Genomic DNA, 17,292 nt, shown 5'->3' with positions numbered 1-17,292 from the left:
AAACTGGTTTAAAGAGCCCTTTATATTGATATAAAGGGCCTCGTTGTGTGGACGGGTGCAGCATTAAATCAGTTTAACGCTGCTAAAATTGGTATAAACGCATAGTGTAGACCAGGCTTAAGATACACCCATTATCAGCAACAGGTACCTCTTTGGTGCAGACAAGGTGAACTATCCATTCAAGGCTTGGGTCTCCTGCCCATCACTGCTACAGCTGCAACATACAGTATCGATGCAGCTCTCCTTGCAGTGATGTTGTCACTACTTACACAGTGCCTTAGATGTGATTGACAGTTCGCAGTGTTGTGGTTTGCTCCTCCCAAAAGAGTGTTTGTTCATGGTGCCTCACTGAACAGCAACCTGTTACAATAACCCTGCTGCAACCACAGTGCCGGGCTCAGCAAGTAAGACTTTAACCCGTGAGCTCAACTGCTATCTTCCTTCTCTTTCAACGGTTTTTATTGCACCATCATTTTAGTTCCCTCAGTTACTCATTCGGTTCCCATTTGTGTGGATGGCAGGTAATGGCTGCAGCAGAAATCCTGCTGCTAATGGCTTAAAAGTCCTGGGTTGGCATTTTAGGGTTGTTTCCTCTCAAGCCTCAAATTCTAATTCTGGGACTTAAGGGAGAAAGTATAACTAAGGGATTTATAGCATATCCAGATGCCAAACAAATGAAGATAGTGGCTACTTTCGTTACTTCTAATGTGTAATGGTTTGTTTCTGTCTTGGTGCTTCAGTCATTCTTCACCGCAACTAAAATACTGCTAATTCAGATCCGCTTCCATTGGATCATGAAGAACATGAATCAGTCATTTGTGAAAAGAGCAAGAGTTCTTGTGGCACTTCAGAAACTAACAAATTTATTTGAGCATAAGCTTTTGTGTGCTACAGCCCACTTCATTGGATGCATGCAGTAGAAAATACAGTGGGGAGGGTGGAATACTGTTCCTCACAACTTCTTGTCAACTGCTGCAAATGGACCATTTTCATTACCACTACAAAAAGTTTTTCTCTCTCCTGCTGGTAACAGCTCACCTTAACTGATTACTTTCGTTAGTGTGTGTATGGTAACACCCATTGTTTCATGTTCTGTGTGTGTATATACGCGCACACATACAATCTCTTCCTACCGTATTTTCCACTGCTTGCATCCGATGAAGTGGGCTGTAGCCCACAAAAGCTTATTCTCAAATAAATTTGTTAGTCTCTGCGGTGCCACAAGTACTCCTGTTCTTTTTGCGGATACAGACTAACACAGCTGCTACTCTGAAACTTAGTCATTTGTGTGATTGGGTGAATTCACTCTGATGGTCGCTATCCCAGCCTGACAACAAACTTCCTTTCTCTGCAGGCTTGTCTCTAACATGCAGCATTAAATAGGAGTTGAGCTAGTGTTCCTGAGCTGTTTGGACTACTATAATTAGTTAACATGTAACTGGAAAAAGGGATGTATTTACAGCAGGGTGTGAAAACAATGAGAGCTCTTCATCTCCTGTGGTTCCGATGATCAAGCCTCCATGACCCTCCCTGGTGGTTACAGAACAATAGGAGTCTTACCCCAGGGTCCTCGCTGTGTAGAACAGGTGTTAGTTTCCTCTTGGTCATTTCCATGGGCTTGGACATAGGTGCCGGGCAACTGGATAGAGCTTTTGGCTTATTCTGCATTGGCCAACCCAAACTTATATCTGTTTCCGTGGAAATGGGAGTGGAAATAGCAACTGTCAGCTGACAACTAAAAGCTTAGATCAGCTTTCACTGCTGACTGGAAGTGCCAGTTGTGCAGATGCCATCCAGAGTCTCCCCTATTCCATCCAGTGAGAATAGCATTTTAGATTGTAAGCTCTTTGGGGCTTATGCCATCGTATGTGTTTGTAGAGTGCCCAGTACAATAGGGCTCTATTGCTGATTGAGGCCTCTGAGTTCCATTATGATATAGATTTTAAACAACAAGGAAGGACAAACAAGTATTTAACCTCCATGATTGCTTCAGATACCGGCACAGCTTGAAACATTCTTCAAAGGTTCTTCATTGTGTGGTGTACAGATAACTGAAGTAAAGGCTCACACACACGTGGCTCTGATGCATACCCCATAAAATCATATGAGGTAGTTTGCATGGTCATCAGAGTCCTCCGGTGTGCACATCCTTATTGATTCAGGTTCCCTGCGTGGTGTTTGAAGGATTATTAACAAGAAGAAAGGGATTGTATTAAGATCTTTTTAATACATGCAACGCTCTCCCAGCCTGCATGTTTTCTCTTGGGTGGAACTTGGCTTTTTAATGTTTTTTTTAGGAGAAATTGTAATTAGGTTTTTAATTCCAAGTCAATTGCAGGGGATGGGATTATATTATCTGAGGTGACTCTGTCCTAAATTGACTTCATTTCATTTGTGCACGGCATCATGTTGGTTAAAACATAAGAAGTTCAAAGTGCTCTTTCTCTAGAGAAGTCTGGTCTTATGGCCAATCCTCTGATGCTGTATAGACCTGGTTTGACATGGGTGACGCCTTATTTCTCGGGAGACAGGATTAGTGAGGTAAATGGATCAGCAGGCTGGAAACAATGTCTGTACTAGCTAAAATAAGGGGAATGCCCAGGGAACCATTTATAGTGGGCAGGGTAACAAAGGATAAGATACTCTTTACCTCAGCTTACATTCCAAGTGTAAGTTATGCATGAACAGTGCGTGCTGTTCAGGGATTGGTTTCTACAAAGTGATTTAAGCCAATTACAAAATGTGTGATGCAGTGTAATTTGTAAACGTATATAAGGGAAGAGATTTGCTGTGTAACTCTGGATGTGTGGTATGCTCTATACACATCCCCTATCCTTGAGTCTGATCAGTGTAGCTTTACTATAAGCCAAATAAAGGAAGCTGAGAAATTAGACTGGAGTCTAACTGAGATCTTGGGGATCCAAGTAGAAGAGGTCTTGGGGGAACCCTAGCGCACCCAGGCCATGAAATAGGACCTCTTCTCTGCTAACTGCCTTGGAGATGGTTGATCAAACTGTGTTTCTGTAGGATTCAGGTTTCCTCCAGCCACTGCTCAACCTGCCTCCCCCTCTGGTGTACTGGATTAAAAAAAAAAGTGTGGCAGTTGGTAAAGTAGGGATGGGGACACTTGAAAGGAAGTAGTGCCCCCCATTGGTCAGAATTAGGAGGGACTGTGGGGCCTCAAGAGAATTGGTCCTTGGAGGTTGTTTATAGAATTATCTTCTGCTGATGCCTCAGAAGTAAACCCTTGCATTCTTGTTGATTTTTATATTTGGAACCCAGCCTCTGACTATGGCATGAAGCTGCCAATCTTGCGGTCCAACACAGAGGATCAGATTCTGTACCAGACTGAGCGTTACAACGAGGAGACCTTTGGGTATGAAGTCCCCATCAAGGAAGAGGGCGACTACGTTGTGGTGTTGAAGTTTGCTGAAGTTTATTTTGCACAGTCACAGCAGAAGGTAAGCTAAGTCTCCCCCAACCCAGGATCCTTCCTTGGTTATCTCTGATGATGCTAATTTCTGTCTAGGGCTGTGTATGCCAGGTACCTGGGACATGCCTTTGGGGAGTTCAGGACTGAGAATCACCTTGTTACATCCTGCGGAGTGTGAGAGTCTCACGGGAGCTAACCTCTGTGTCAGTTCCCTACACTCTGGTCTGCTAACCACCCAAACAACCTCCTCAAAAGTTTTCCCAGCCTTTACTTTGCCTTGCAGATAAACCTCAGGTGCACTTCACTGCCCAAAACTCCATGTGGAGTGTTCCTCTGCAGTATCCAGCCCCTGTCACTGGACACTCACAGAAATTATCAAGTCCGCTGTCTCCAAAGAGGCATATCACACACCAGCCTGTTAATTCAGCTGAGGATTCACCCTTTACTTAACAGTACTCAGATGAATGTATAGCAAAACCAAGAATAAGTGTATTAGGAACAGAGATATAAGTGATACTGAGTAAAGACGGTGGAAGCAGATACGGTTACAAATAAAGTATTAACATGCTTCGAAGAGTCTAACCATAACTTAATGAGCTATAGTCCTTTGGCTGAAGCATTTTTCTTACCCTCAAAGGCTTTTCACAAAGTTTATGAATTTTCAGTCAAACCAGGATCCAGATTTTTCATGACCCTGTCATAAGTAGATAGGTAAGGTAAGGGTTAATTTTCTTTTGCCTGTAAAGGGTGAACAAAGGGAACCAAACACCTGACCAGAGGACCAATCAGAGAACTGGATTTTTTAAAAGTTAGGGGCGGGAATTGTGTACTCTAGGTCTTTTGTTTTTTCCCAGCTATGGAGGACATCTTTTTGCTAACTCCTATTTCTTTCTAATATTTTCTACAAAGTGTGAGTACAGCACAAGGCAAAATAGCTGTTTATAGCTTTGTGTGTATTTACAGGTGTGTTGATCGTGCTGGACTTTGTTTAAAGGGGGCTATCTTTTAAATCAGACTGTTATTCATATTCTTATAAGCAAGAGCCGTATTGATCCTTAATGCAGTATTACTTGTTTGTTTTCTTTTCTTTTTACATAAAGTTCTTTTTAAACTTGTGGAGTTTCTTTTTAGTGAGGCAAAGGGATAGACATCTCGATTTGTACAGCTATCTTTCTCCTCATGGAAACAGAGTGGGGGAGGGAAGCCATGTAATAACGGCTCTGTCTCAATCTGGACTTGAGTTCAACACTGAGTGTTTATCTGAAACCTTCCCCCAAGTCTACTACAAGCTGGAATGTTTAACTTCGCTCACCAGTATAAGAATTAGGCTCTTATCAAGCCGGTCCCCAATACTCCGTTGGTGGGAACCCCCTCTGTGGACTCCCCAACTCTTCCTTGGAAGACCACCGCCCAAGACCAGACCCCTGGGTCTCTCATATCTATCCCCCAGTCCCCCCCTTTCCTGAGTGAGCCTGGTCGATGCTTATACTTCACTCCTTGAATGCAAAACAAGAGAGCTATTTTACCTCACCCCTGAGGCTAGGCATTCAAGCTAATCACAGCTAACCACACCAGGTAAGATTCCCCCCCTTCTGTGTTCGTCGCATAACTAGAGAAAAACCCGCAAACACAAACGGGAACAGAGTTGGATTCTTTTCTCTCCTTCCCCGTAGCCTGTTCTTTCCTGGAACAATAGAAAATAACCCCAGAATTAGTAATGCTTCCTCCCCAGCCTCTGCTGATCCGTCTGAGTGCGAAGACAGATACTGGTACAGAGATGATCTATCCTTTGCTCATAGGAAAAGAAACTTCCCACAAGTTTTTAAAAGAACTTTATGTAAAAGAAGAAATACAAAACAAATAATACTGCATTAAGAGTCAATACAGGCTCTTGCTTATAAGGAAATATGAATAAACAGATCTGATTTTAAAAGATAGCCCCTTTTAAACCAGTCGCAAATCAACACACCTGTAAATACAACACAAAGCATATAACAGCCTATTTGCCTTGTGGCCTTTGTACTCACACTTTGTAGGAAAATATTAGAAAGAAATAGGAGTTAGCAGAAAAGATGTTTCCTCCATAGCTGGGAAAAACAAAAGACCTAGAGTACACAATTCCCGCCCCTAACTTTTAAAAAATCCAGTTCTCTGATTGGTCCTCTGGTCAGGTGTTTGGTTCCCTTTGTTCACCCTTTACAGGCAAAAGAAAATTAACCCTTACCTTACCTATCTACTCATGACAGACCCTCCCCTCTACCAGCTCCACTGAGCCAACTGGAGCTGCCCTAGGGATGAACTTGTTCCTAAGGATGCATTCCAAAGTAAAACTAAGCTCCCATATCAATTTCTAATATAAAGTAGAGCTGGATGTACTTGTTTGTGAAGTCATCTCTTCAACTGACTTTCTGTAGTGAAATGTGACTGACACTTGACTTTTGTATAGCACCTTTCTTCTGGAGACATCAAAGCACTTAATGATTCTTGCTGACCTTTGTGATTCCCTTTTTGCAGTTGGGAAAACTGAGGTACACGGGAGTCAAGGCCACACAATAACTGAATTTAAGAGCTGGAATTAGAACCCTAGTCCTGATTTCTAGTCCTGTTCCTTGTCCACTGGACCATGCTGCTTCCCTACTTGGTGATTATTTTAAGCAGCAACATTGGCTTGTAGAGGCTGATCAGAAGGATGGAAATAATTGGATGTGATCAGGTGGCTCTCCTGACAAAATAGAGTTCTATGGGATTTAAGGACTAACATACTTCCTTTTGTTTTCTTCCTTTACACAGTTGTGATGGTATTCCAGGCTATGAGCGATGCTTGAGTCACCGCAGCCCAGAGATGAGGTTCCGTTCTGTTAGTTGTTCAGTCTCTTTACCTAACTCATCCCTTTTCTTCTGCCTTTGGTCTCGTCTCTTTCTCTCTTGTCTCTCCTTCCCCTGTTTTACCGCCAGACCACTGGGATTAAAAAGCCAGGAGCACAATTTTCAGAGGTGCCGAGCATCAACAGCTCCCACTCGAGTCAAAGGGAGGTGTGGGTGCATGGTACACCTCTACCTTGATATAACGCTGTCCTTGGGAGCCAAAAAATCTTACTGTGTTATAGGTGAAACTGTGTTATATTGAACTTGCTTTGATCCACCGGAGTGCGCAGCCTCGCTCCCCTGGATCACTGCTTTACCGCATTATATCCGAATTTGTGTTATATCGAGTCGCATTATATTGAGGTAACAGTGTATTTCTGAGGATAGGGCCTAATGAAACTCCCCACAGTCCTCAATACTGAACAGTAGTTATGGAGACGTGTTAGAGGCAGGATACAGGTTTGTCTATTTGTAACCATTTTTAAAGGGCTTAATTGTTTAACTTCTGTGGTCTATTTTGGGGCTGTGGGTCCTTCTCAACAAGGGGGTGGAGACAGATTGCCATATGCGCAGAGAATCTGCATTGGTTTGGTGGCACATGCAGTAATACTTCTTGTCTCCTGGGCTTTGTAATGAGCACAGACTGTTTCTGTCCTGTCCCCTCTCAGTCATGTGTCTGATTCCCCTCTGATACTCTCTGCAATCTCTTCCACCCCGAAGGTGTTTGATGTGCGCTTGAATGGCCATGTGGTGGTGAAGGACTTGGACATTTTTGACCGAGTTGGACATAGCACAGCTCACGACGAGATCATTCCCATCAGCATCAGGAAGGGGAAGTTGAGTGTCCAGGGAGAGGTTTCCACATTCACAGGGAAACTCCATATTGAGTTTGTCAAGGTAACAAACCCTGGCTAGGGGAAGCCCTTTCTTTCTCTCTCCTCTCATCTCCACCCAGTCCCTCACACACTGCCACATGGTGCAGATGTGCATAGGGAGAGGGGAAGTGACTCTGATGGGTGGGGGATATTCCTTCTTTGACAACACTGACCTTTGTCTTCCCTTTTGCTAGGGATACTACGACAATCCAAAAATCTGTGCACTATACATCCTGCAAGGAACAGTGGATGGTAAGTTTTTTAACTAATAATCCTTCAAGACTTTTTAGCTTGGAGGGCAACTGATTTCCTTTTAAACTATGTGTATACCACTCTGTATAGTGGCAGCCTTAACTGACCTGTCTCAGCCAGGCCCATTGCCCTCAACTGTCCCCTGTGAAGTTTTGTCCTAGCGCATCACAGATGTGTTGTCTCCCAGTCCTTCACTCCAAGTTTATAAGGCTGATTCATTTGGAAAGTAGGTTGTGTGTCTAATTCAAAAACTGGGGGCCTTCTGAGTCTCAGTGGTGGTTAAATTGGCTGATAGCTAAATTCTTTGGCTGCTAGACATTGTGAGCAGCTCTGCAAAGATCTGGCTCTGGAGACCTCTTTAGCTAGTAATCATTCAGTTTTTCTGGCCTAGTGCTTTTGCTCCACAGTGGGCTTCTTCCCCCTTTGGCTCTAAGGATGCTGCTACAATTTTCCCAGACTTAATCTCTCAGAATAACTCTGTGTGGGGTTAGCAGGAGTCCCTGCTCTCTCATTGCTGTGTGTCAGAACACTCAGCTGAAATCTTTGTCATATGATGGATCTGTTTGCTGTTCTAGAGATTAGGGATTGCTACCCTGCAGGCAATGGGTTGGCTCTGTGGTCTAGTGGCAGCACAGTATCTTGCTGTGTGGGGAGTTTGAACTCAGGTCTCAGACCAGCAAGGACTGGGGGGTGGGTTGGGATGCATATTGCTTTGCTTTGGTGGATACGTGGAGTGGCACTGGCAGGTCATGGGGAAACTGCTGTGAGATAGGTCTCCATTTACGGGTTGGGAGGCACTTGGTTATCAAGGCAGTAAGTCTTGGTCCTGCCTGGGGTCTTATAAGGCTGCCAGGAGCATTAGAGGTTGGAGTGGGGCAGATGTGCTTGTGTGATGTAGCTCTTCCTGAATGAGAAGCTGGAGAGTGGTGATGTCACTCTGTCCTCACAGGCAGGGTCTTCATAATAGGGCCCTACAAAATTTATGGTCCATTTTGGTCAATTTCACAGTCATAGGATTTTTAAAATAATAATTTTCATGATTCCAGCTATTTAAATGTGAAATTTCACAGTGTTGTAATTGTAGGGGTCCTGACAAAAAAAGAGTTGTGGGAGGGTCGCAAGATTATTATGTGGGGGTTGTGGTACTGCTGCCCTTACTTCTGTGCTGCTGCAGGCGGCGGCGCTGCCTTCAGAGCTAGGTGGCCGGAGAGCGGCAGCTGTTGGCCAGGCATCCAGCTCTGAAGGCAGAGCCACTGCCAGCAGCAGTGCAAAAGTAAGGGTGGCTTGGTATGGTATTGCCACCCTTACTACTGCACTGCTGCTGGCGGCGGCTCTGCCTTCAGAGCTGGGTGCCTGGCCAACAACCGCCGCTCTCCGGCCACCCTGTTTTCTCCCCTGTGAAATCTGTACGGTATAGGGTAGAAGCACACAAAAGACCAGATTTCACGGTCCAGGATGCGTTTTTCATGGCTGTGAATTTGATAGGACTTTATTCATATACAAATATTTGTTTCACAAGCTGAGAGTGGAGCCATCCACGTATCTCCATGAATTAGGATGCTTATATTGGAGTGGAGCCCTGGCAATGTGGAACTGTGTACCAGTCTATGGGGTGCCCCATGTGCCCTGTTCAACTGGTTGGGTGTGGGATGGAGCAAGTCACGTTCACAATAGTGAATTTCTTTCTTTTCCAACAGATGTTCCAAAGCTGCAGCCTCACCCTGGACTAGAGAAAAAGGAGGATGAGGAAGATGATGAAGAGTATGAAGAAGGCTCCAGCGTTAAAAAACAGGCCAATAAGAACCGGGTTCAGTCAGGCCCCCGGACACCAAACCCCTACGCCTCAGACAACAGCAGCCTCATGTTCCCTATATTGGTGGCCTTTGGTGTCTTCATTCCTACCCTCTTCTGCCTTTGCCGGTTGTGAGGGCAAGCCCCATGCAGAGATGCAGTGGCAGGGGCCGCAGGCCAGGAGGAAAGGAGTTGGACCAAATGTGGTTGCTTTCAGTTTCTCCATATTTTTCATAATTTAAGGGAAAAAAAAGTTCATTTGGAATGAACTGCAGGTACAGGTAAAGGGGGGAGCTTGCCTTCTCCCAGCCAGCGAGCAGCGAGGCCTTGGCTTCCCCTGTTGCATCATAAGCAGCATCCCTTCCTCTTCGGGGCACTTGAGATTAAACTGGATCCTTGCTGTCTGTCTGGACTGTAGGAAGCTGATGCTGGCGAACTTTGGTCCATATCCCGCACGGAGAGGAAGTTGCGTGACCCAAATGTTGTGCCCTTGTCCAGGTGGATAATTGGTCCCGGCTTAAGAAGCTAAGCAGGGAAGCACTCTCTGAATGTTGCCTGGAAAAACAGCCTTTGAAGTGAGGCCTAGATGTGTGTGTTGGTCAGAAGTGTGCACAGATGTTCTGTTGCCTTTGGGTGACAATTATGGGGGAAAGAGACTGGCTTTTCAACAGTGATCTGAATGTGTGTAACTAAATGCACAATACTTCTCTGTCCTAAAGATACACAGGCTCAGACTTGCTGATGGGTCTCCAGGAAAGGTTCTAACTTTAGAGTGAGTTGCAGAAAGAGCTGAGGGAATTATTTGGCCTGATTTTCTGCACCAGTTGGGAGAAACTTTCCTAGTTTGATAATTGTGTAACGTTAGATCGTTGCTGCGGGGGTTCTTCTGTGACCTGCAATAGGCTGGCTTTTTGCTGCAGTGTCTCTGCCCCGGATGTGTTTGGTTTCTGTATCAGTTGTGGCTTTTATTTCCTTTTTAATATTTTTCTTCGCAGTGGGCTCACTTCAAGCCCCATCCCACCTTGCCCTCTCTAGTGTTCAGTGTCTCCCCTGGAGGGGCTGAGAACCAGGTGACCAAAAAAATGGAGGCTCTGAGCCTCCAATGCTTGTGCATCCCTGCTATGATCAATAGTCTGGCAGCCATAAAACAGAGTAGTGCAACCCTTGAAGTACTTTCCAATAACCCTGTAATCCTTCTGCATCAGCTGCATTGATCTAATCCAGTCTGCAGTAATGTGAGATTGCAGTCTGTACCTACCATTAACTATCTTGCGTAGGCTTTGGAATATCAGGATGTGCCTAAGAATTTGATGCTGGCAAGTGCCAAGGTGCCCAACTTCTCAGTCCTGTAGGATGAGCATGTCCATCTATTGTGGAGAATCTGAAATGGATGGAAACTGATGTAGATCAGTCTGGTCAGCTTCCATGGTCACCTAATGATGGGTCTGAGCTACCCTGTTCACCTTCCCCCTCTGACAGCTTAGCAAGTGGACTCTGCACCCACATGAAGAATATGTGTTCTCTGAGTGGGGTGTCAGGAGTGGCTGCTTTGCTCTGGATCTGAGTCTGGTGTAATCAGGAGAGCAGTGTGGAAAACAAAAGCCTGCAATGTGCAGTCCACACACTCTTCCTGATCTGGAACTGAAGGTCCTTGGGCAGCTGGCATCACTTAAGATCTGAATCTGCAAGGTGCTGAGCAGCTTCCATTCCCATTGACTTATGGGAGTTGGGAGTGCTCCCTTCCTTACTGGAAGTGCCCAACACCTTGCACAGCCAGGGTAAAGGGTATTCTTTGGAGCTTAAGTCTTGAGACACCAGCCTTGTCAGCTTTAATTCTAATAACATCCATCCTCAGGGCAGAATTCTCTTTGCCTTGGGCTAAATCTGTTTTTTTTGGCAAGCATCTCATCTGCTTCATACTGTGCAGCTTGACTGAGAAGTAATCCCCCTGCTGCTCCTGCTTGGATTCTGACTTTTCTTATCAGTTGCTTTTGAGCACAGTTGTGTGTAGCTGCTCAACTCACACCTGGCCTTTTGATAATCTAGACAGAGCATCCTGATGAAGGGTCAGCAGAGCTCTATGAATAATCCTTTTACAGCAGCCAAAACATTTACTTTCTTCCTATTAATTTTCAAGCTGTGGAAAGTGTTGCCCAGCCATGAGTGCCGAGACAGGAGCTAGGGACGCTGTCAGAGCATTGGTCCCCAACGCAGCCATCTTTCTGAGCAAGTGCATTGCTGCTTTGTGTTTAACCACAATTCTGATTCTGTGGGTCCAGTGCAAAATATAGGATCCAGCTGAGCTTTCTCCCATTGCTACTGTCAGCCACTAATGCTCGCACAAGCAGTTCAGTTGGTAAAACAGTCGGAGAATGCTTGACTGTAATGAAACCTACCCACGGGGAGGAGAAGGCCAGCAGTAGATCTCCAGAGCAAGCTAAGCTCTGAAACAGTGAGAGGCCTGGGACTAGCAGCTCATTCAGCTGTTTCCTCCTGGACTCTTGTCACTCCTAAATGCTTATTTTCTTAATGTGTGAGTCAATTAAAAAGGTGTATTTTGAGGACATTTTTAATTACAGGCATTGCCACTCAGAAAATTTTGTCTAAACTTATGATTTCCCCAGATCTCTTTGGCCACCATCTGATCACTCTAACGCAGTAGCACAGCACAGGGTGTGGAACCTTAATCAAATAGCAGGAACTTCTTGGGTTCAGCACAAACTGCCCTAATTCATTAGGCAAACCAAGAATTTGATCCTGAAAACAACAAGGCTTCCAGTTGAGGAGTGTGCTCTTCTCTTCCCCTGAGATGCCAGCATTTCTTAGACACAAGTCTCCTTCAGGACCCCTCAGTCTCTGCACAGTTTGAGCTCCAGGGCCCACACCTAGGATCATAGGTGGTAGAGATGGAAGAGGCCTGTTAGATTAGTCCACTCCTCTGCAAGGCCAGGGTAGCTGATCCTGCCCTGTTCCTTCTAATAGTGGCAATGCACTTGCTCTGTGCTGGACTCCCACCTGAGGATGAAGCACGTGTCTTTAGGGGTAGCCAGCATGGGATTAGACTTCTGCTGTGTGTTGCAGCCTATGTTTTTCAAATAAAATTAATTCAGTTTATTTTTTTTTAATTGGAATATTTTTTGCTCTGTTTACCCATAACTTGCTTATCAAGCCTTCTCTTCTGCACTGGGGGTGAGGTACTCACATAGGTTTGTGCTTCCTCCCTCCCTTAGCTGCTTGCTGGGTCATCTGGCCCCATGATGGTACTGTAATAAAGCAATTTTCCTTTTTGCTTTCCTGTTTTAACCCTTCCTTTTCTGGCAGCTTCAGACTTCATTTGAAGGATCCTTTTGGGACAAGTAAAACGTGCTTTGTTTTTTAAATAAGGACTATTGAAGGGGAGTGGGGTGTAGTGGTCAGAGGGACCCATCCAATGTATGAATGGATATTGAGGTCTGATTGTGGCTCGCTTTTGCGTAGATCTCTTCATAGCTGCATCTGCATTTCGGCTGCTTAAAACTGGCAAGAGGTACGTGGCTTGGGGGTGGTGGTTTAGGGCTACTTTATTTTTCTGTTGTTGATATGTTGGAATATCTTATCGTTCAGCCGTTGTCTTTCACTGAAGTTGGTTTCCATTTGTATTTAGGGATGGATGGTTGAGCAAATACAGTCAGCAGGCGAGGCTGCTGCATGGTGGAAATGAGTGGAGAGTCAGTGATTGCTTCCATGACACATTTCAAACTCTGGCTGGCTGTTTGCCTTTGGAACGGCTGAGCGGCTGTTCTACTTCCCTAAAGGCGTAGCTTTTCCACGGCCTTACAAAAAAGCAATGTGATGGTGATATGGGCTTGACTTGAACCTTCCCAGCCCAGGGTATTCAAACTGCAGGTGGAGATTCTTTGGTTTATGTTTTTCCTCCCCACCTGCTGTGCCTAGGGTGTGGGATCTCAGAATAGCAGGCAGCCTTACACACCTGAGTCCTTCTTCTGCAGTGCAGTTGGGAGAGTGAGGATCTGTTTCATCCTTAACTCTGAATTCTGTGGGCATTAGTAGCTTTAAACCAGCCCTGTAACTTTGTACTGTAGTGTTTGTGTGAGTGGAACGATATCTAACCTTTCCCTGTGGGATTGCAGGTGGAAGCAAGTGGAATGCCAAAGCAAATCCTTATGTTCATTTTTGGTGCCTTTTTGTTGTGGTTTGATCACAAGTCTGTTGGAAGAAGCTTCTGTTTTAAGGAACTTCTGTTTCCACTTTATATCTAACTCCTGGAGGAGACGGTCCCTAATCCAGGCACTTCCCCCTCTAAAAGCAGCAGGCATTCTCTTACCGTCCTGTGATCCATACTCTGGAATGTCCTAGCTGAAGTACGGTGCGACTTGTGAATATCCTCTGATAGTTTCTGTTGCTGGATGCATAGTAATGGATGTGATAGGGGAACTGGCAGGCTCCTTCAGGTTTGTTCTCCCCAAAGAAATCTCCAGAGGGATGGGGAGCTTCCCGGAAACATTGTCCCCATCTGGCCATGGTTTTCAGGGGCTTGGTGAAGGTCAGATTTTGGGTAGGAGCGTGCCCTCAGCATGGCTTGAGTCCTGCTTCTGCAGCAGTAGCGAAGTTTATGGCATGATGTCAACCCCATCCCGCATCAGGATCTTGCTAGGAAAGGTCTTCCCTTAGAGTGGCCATTGTGGCAGGGACTCTAAACCAAGAGCAGAATACAGTACTTCATCCCTGGCTTTGCTGTGGTTGAGACTGGACTAGCAGCAACCATTGGAAACATAGTCCAATTTCAGCTGTAGCCTGCATAGTCCCTTTGGAAAAGAATAGAAAACTACTGGAGTCTGCATGACTCGATGTGTAACAGATTCTGAGAACGTGGTTTGGGACAAAACTTCTCTTAAACTCCTGCTAGTAGCAGACCCTCTGCGGCATCTGTCTGCTCCTTGTGCCAATTAGGGCAGGAGAGAGATCTGCTTAGTGGGAATCTCAGGGAGAGCAAGGTCTGGAATCTCAGAATCAATTCCACTATCTGGCTTTGCTACATCTCCATAACAAATGTATGCAAAGGTCTAATGGGACTAGGCTTGGGGTTTTTTTACACACTTGCCTCTGTTTCCACCAGATTTTATCCAGTGATTAAATAAGCTTAGGCATGTATTCTTGAGGAGGAATATATCATGTGGGTTGGAACTGAGAACTCCTCCCAGGAAAGGATGGAGCCTAATAAATAGGCACCAAGTTCCTGATCTTGACATAATGGTTAGGGGATGCATCAGACCCATGAAACTTGTGATTATTTCACATCAGATCTGAACAGACTCATCCCAAGAATATGATAGTACTTAATTTCTGGCATTGGTCTGTGAGGAGGAGGTTGCAGCCAGGGTTCTGTCTTTCTGGACTCTGGCTTACTCAGAGTTTATAGCTATATATTAAAGAACTATTTCTGAAGAGATCAAGGAAATGCTCTGGGGTACTCTGTGCCTGGTCTAGTCAGCATGACTCTCATTGCTGACATTGGTTTTTATTCCCCCCTCCCTCACCCCAATAAGAGTTTTATTAAAAAAAAAAAAAAATACAGAAGTGCTTTCTTCCCTCCCAGAGAGAGTGCTGTCTGCTCAGGAAATGTGAATAATCCATAGCAAACAGCAAAAGCTCAGGAGGCTGTGGGTAGAGGTTAATCCCAGGGAAAGTGAGGAAACAGCAGCTCAGACAGGTGTCAAGAGCAGTTTTTAACAAGTCTTGTTTAACCAGAAACTCTTAGTGTGTGTGTGAATCTAGGAAATGCAAAATCTTTGAGCCATAGTTATTTCTTATTCATGTGTGTTAGGGGTGTGCTTATTTGTTCTCTCACAGTGATTCGGTTTTAATCCAGGCATGTTCAATCAGAATCTTGGAGTGACTAAAACACCCACTAGAGGCTGATAAACTTGGGCCAGGGCTGCTCCTGGGGACTTCTTGCACTCAAGCTCTTCCTGCTTAAGAAACTAACCAGTCTGTAAGGTGGCTCCAGGCTGCATGAAACAAAAGTAGAGTTCTCAGGGTCGTTGGAGAAGTAGCTTGGATTGCCCAAGGCTTTAGCCCAGTTACAGTGACAATGTTTGGGTCCCATCTGCACAGCAACTCTTAACTGTGTTGTAAGTAAGTGGGTCCCATGACATGGATATGGTTGTGTAGACAAGGTCTGAATGAGCTGCTTGCAGGTCCCTCTTGCTAAGGGAACACTGGCTTCTTGAAATCAGCTGATTTGTTGAGCATTAAGAACCACACAGCTGCAAGCTCTGCTCAAGGCTGCAAGACTTGAATGACCACGAAGGATATAGCAATATGGCAAGAAATATCAATTTCTTTTGGGTTAAATCTTCATCTGTATTAGTAATCAGTACTAAAGGGTTTTGAAGGAGGATTTTTTTTTTTTTTTTTACTGTCCATTGCTTTGTGTTATAACAACTTGCGGTGACTGTTTGTATCAGTCTTAGGCCCTGGGTTAAAAGCACAGATGTCTATTTCTGATTGGACTGGCTTTGCAAAGGCTTGTTCTTTTGGGGAGAAGAGCTGGGTGTGTGGGTGGATTATTTTATTTTTGGTACATGTAGCTGTTTATTTTTTAATTTTCCCAGGATGTTTGGTTGAGGGAATGTTCTGAAATCTACTGCCTGGCAGTTTTAACCAGCAGTGTATTAAAGGAAAATAAACAAAATTATATTGTCACTTGGAGCATCTGGTGCTTTAAAAACAAAACAAAACATAAAAACCCTTGTTTTTTACTGCACAACAGGATTCCTTGAAGTGCTGAGATGGGCCTAGCTGTTTCCATTTACAATCCACCTGTAGAAGAGACTCTTGGCTCTGATCAGGCAGGATGGAGGCAGATTCTGTCTCGTGGGTGTATTATGATCTATGTCAATCTTTGCTTAAGACAGAAAGGGGGGCAAAGGGGACCCAGCCCTGAGCAAAGAGATGGTATCAGAGTTACCCACTTATTCAGGTGTTGCCACTTTCCCCTGAGCTACAGGACAGCACATGTGGCATGGCAGGTGCTGTTAATTAACAGATAGTGTGTAAAGATTCAGCAGCAGGGTCTGAACACTGTAAGGATTCTTTGGAGGCACTAATGTGGCTGGGTGTTTGAGCTGAGTGTACAGCACTTTCTTGGCCAATACCAGGGATTTTGGGTGGGTAATTTGGCACAAGGTAACTTGCAACAAGGGATGCCCAGAGAACCACTGCTGGAAGAAGGTCTGGGTGTATGGGAGACCACATCAGTCTAGGGACAGCGCGACTGCTGTGTGTTCATGTGTAGATAAGCCCTTACTAAATGGCCCAGCCAGCATTTCTGGTGGGGCCTGTGAGGAGGGAAGGAAAAGCTCCATCGGTTTTTACTACACAAAGCCACCTGCTGCATGGAGGGAGGAGGGGCTGCAGAGTAGCACTCCTCCTTTTCCACTGGGTTGTTGGAAAAGACACTTATTAATATTGTGTAACTAAACTGAAGATGGTGGGTTGTTTTCACTCTTTACTAACTCTTTCCTTTTTCAGGATGATGCTCCAAGGAGTTCTACGAGAGATGACATCCATGGGGCAAAAACATTTGTCTGAAATACACATTGTTTACCCTGCCTGTGTCCCCCCACCCCATCACCAAAGTCAGTTGCACACACTCACCCCAGTGACTTGTGAACACCTACATATGAGCATTACCAAAAACTAAGGGGAAAAATCTTTGTTGGATCCCTTTGCGTTAGGATGTCACTGTGGTGCCTGATAGTAAAAATGACACAGCCCCACAAGGAGAAGCTGGAGCAGCTGCCACATGAAATGACTGGGTAGGATTGTCTAACTGTAGTGTCCTGAGTCAATCTTTGCTATGGATAAGTTGTAGTAATTGAGGGTAAGATTGGGGGAAAGGAGCGTATTGGGGATCTGAAAAGAGGAGAGAAGGCAGGGAGACTCGGATACAGCAGAGAGCCCTGCCTCACTTGTCAGCTTCTCCAAACTGCAGTATAGGCATTTGCTCCTTTGGGGTAGAAAAGCAGGGAGTTTACTGCGTTCTCTTTGAAGCAGTGCCAGCTGTTGGCACAG

At 45.0% G+C, this 17,292-nt stretch overlaps 1 protein-coding gene across 2 annotated transcripts in view; it reads left to right on the top strand.

Annotated features, from left to right (window-relative positions):
• MLEC (malectin) overlaps window positions 1-15,921 on the top strand; it is a 19,860-nt gene extending 3,939 nt beyond the window's left edge. For both annotated transcript variants that reach the window (XM_032773690.2, XM_032773689.2), the window contains exons 2-5: window positions 3,283-3,461; window positions 7,019-7,195; window positions 7,368-7,425; window positions 9,123-15,921. In XM_032773690.2, coding sequence (XP_032629581.1) covers window positions 3,297-3,461; window positions 7,019-7,195; window positions 7,368-7,425; window positions 9,123-9,352 — 630 coding nt within the window. In that variant the 5' untranslated portion in view covers window positions 3,283-3,296 and the 3' untranslated portion in view covers window positions 9,353-15,921. The remainder of the gene's footprint in view (window positions 1-3,282; window positions 3,462-7,018; window positions 7,196-7,367; window positions 7,426-9,122) is intronic.
• Window positions 15,922-17,292: the final 1,371 nt, after the last annotated feature.

This window comes from Chelonoidis abingdonii, chromosome 22, assembly GCF_003597395.2.
Source record: "Chelonoidis abingdonii isolate Lonesome George chromosome 22, CheloAbing_2.0, whole genome shotgun sequence".
In the NCBI taxonomy this organism is placed as follows: domain Eukaryota; kingdom Metazoa; phylum Chordata; order Testudines; family Testudinidae; genus Chelonoidis; species Chelonoidis abingdonii.
Note: the sequence above shows the minus strand (reverse complement) of the source record. Positions and strands in the feature narration are given on the sequence as shown.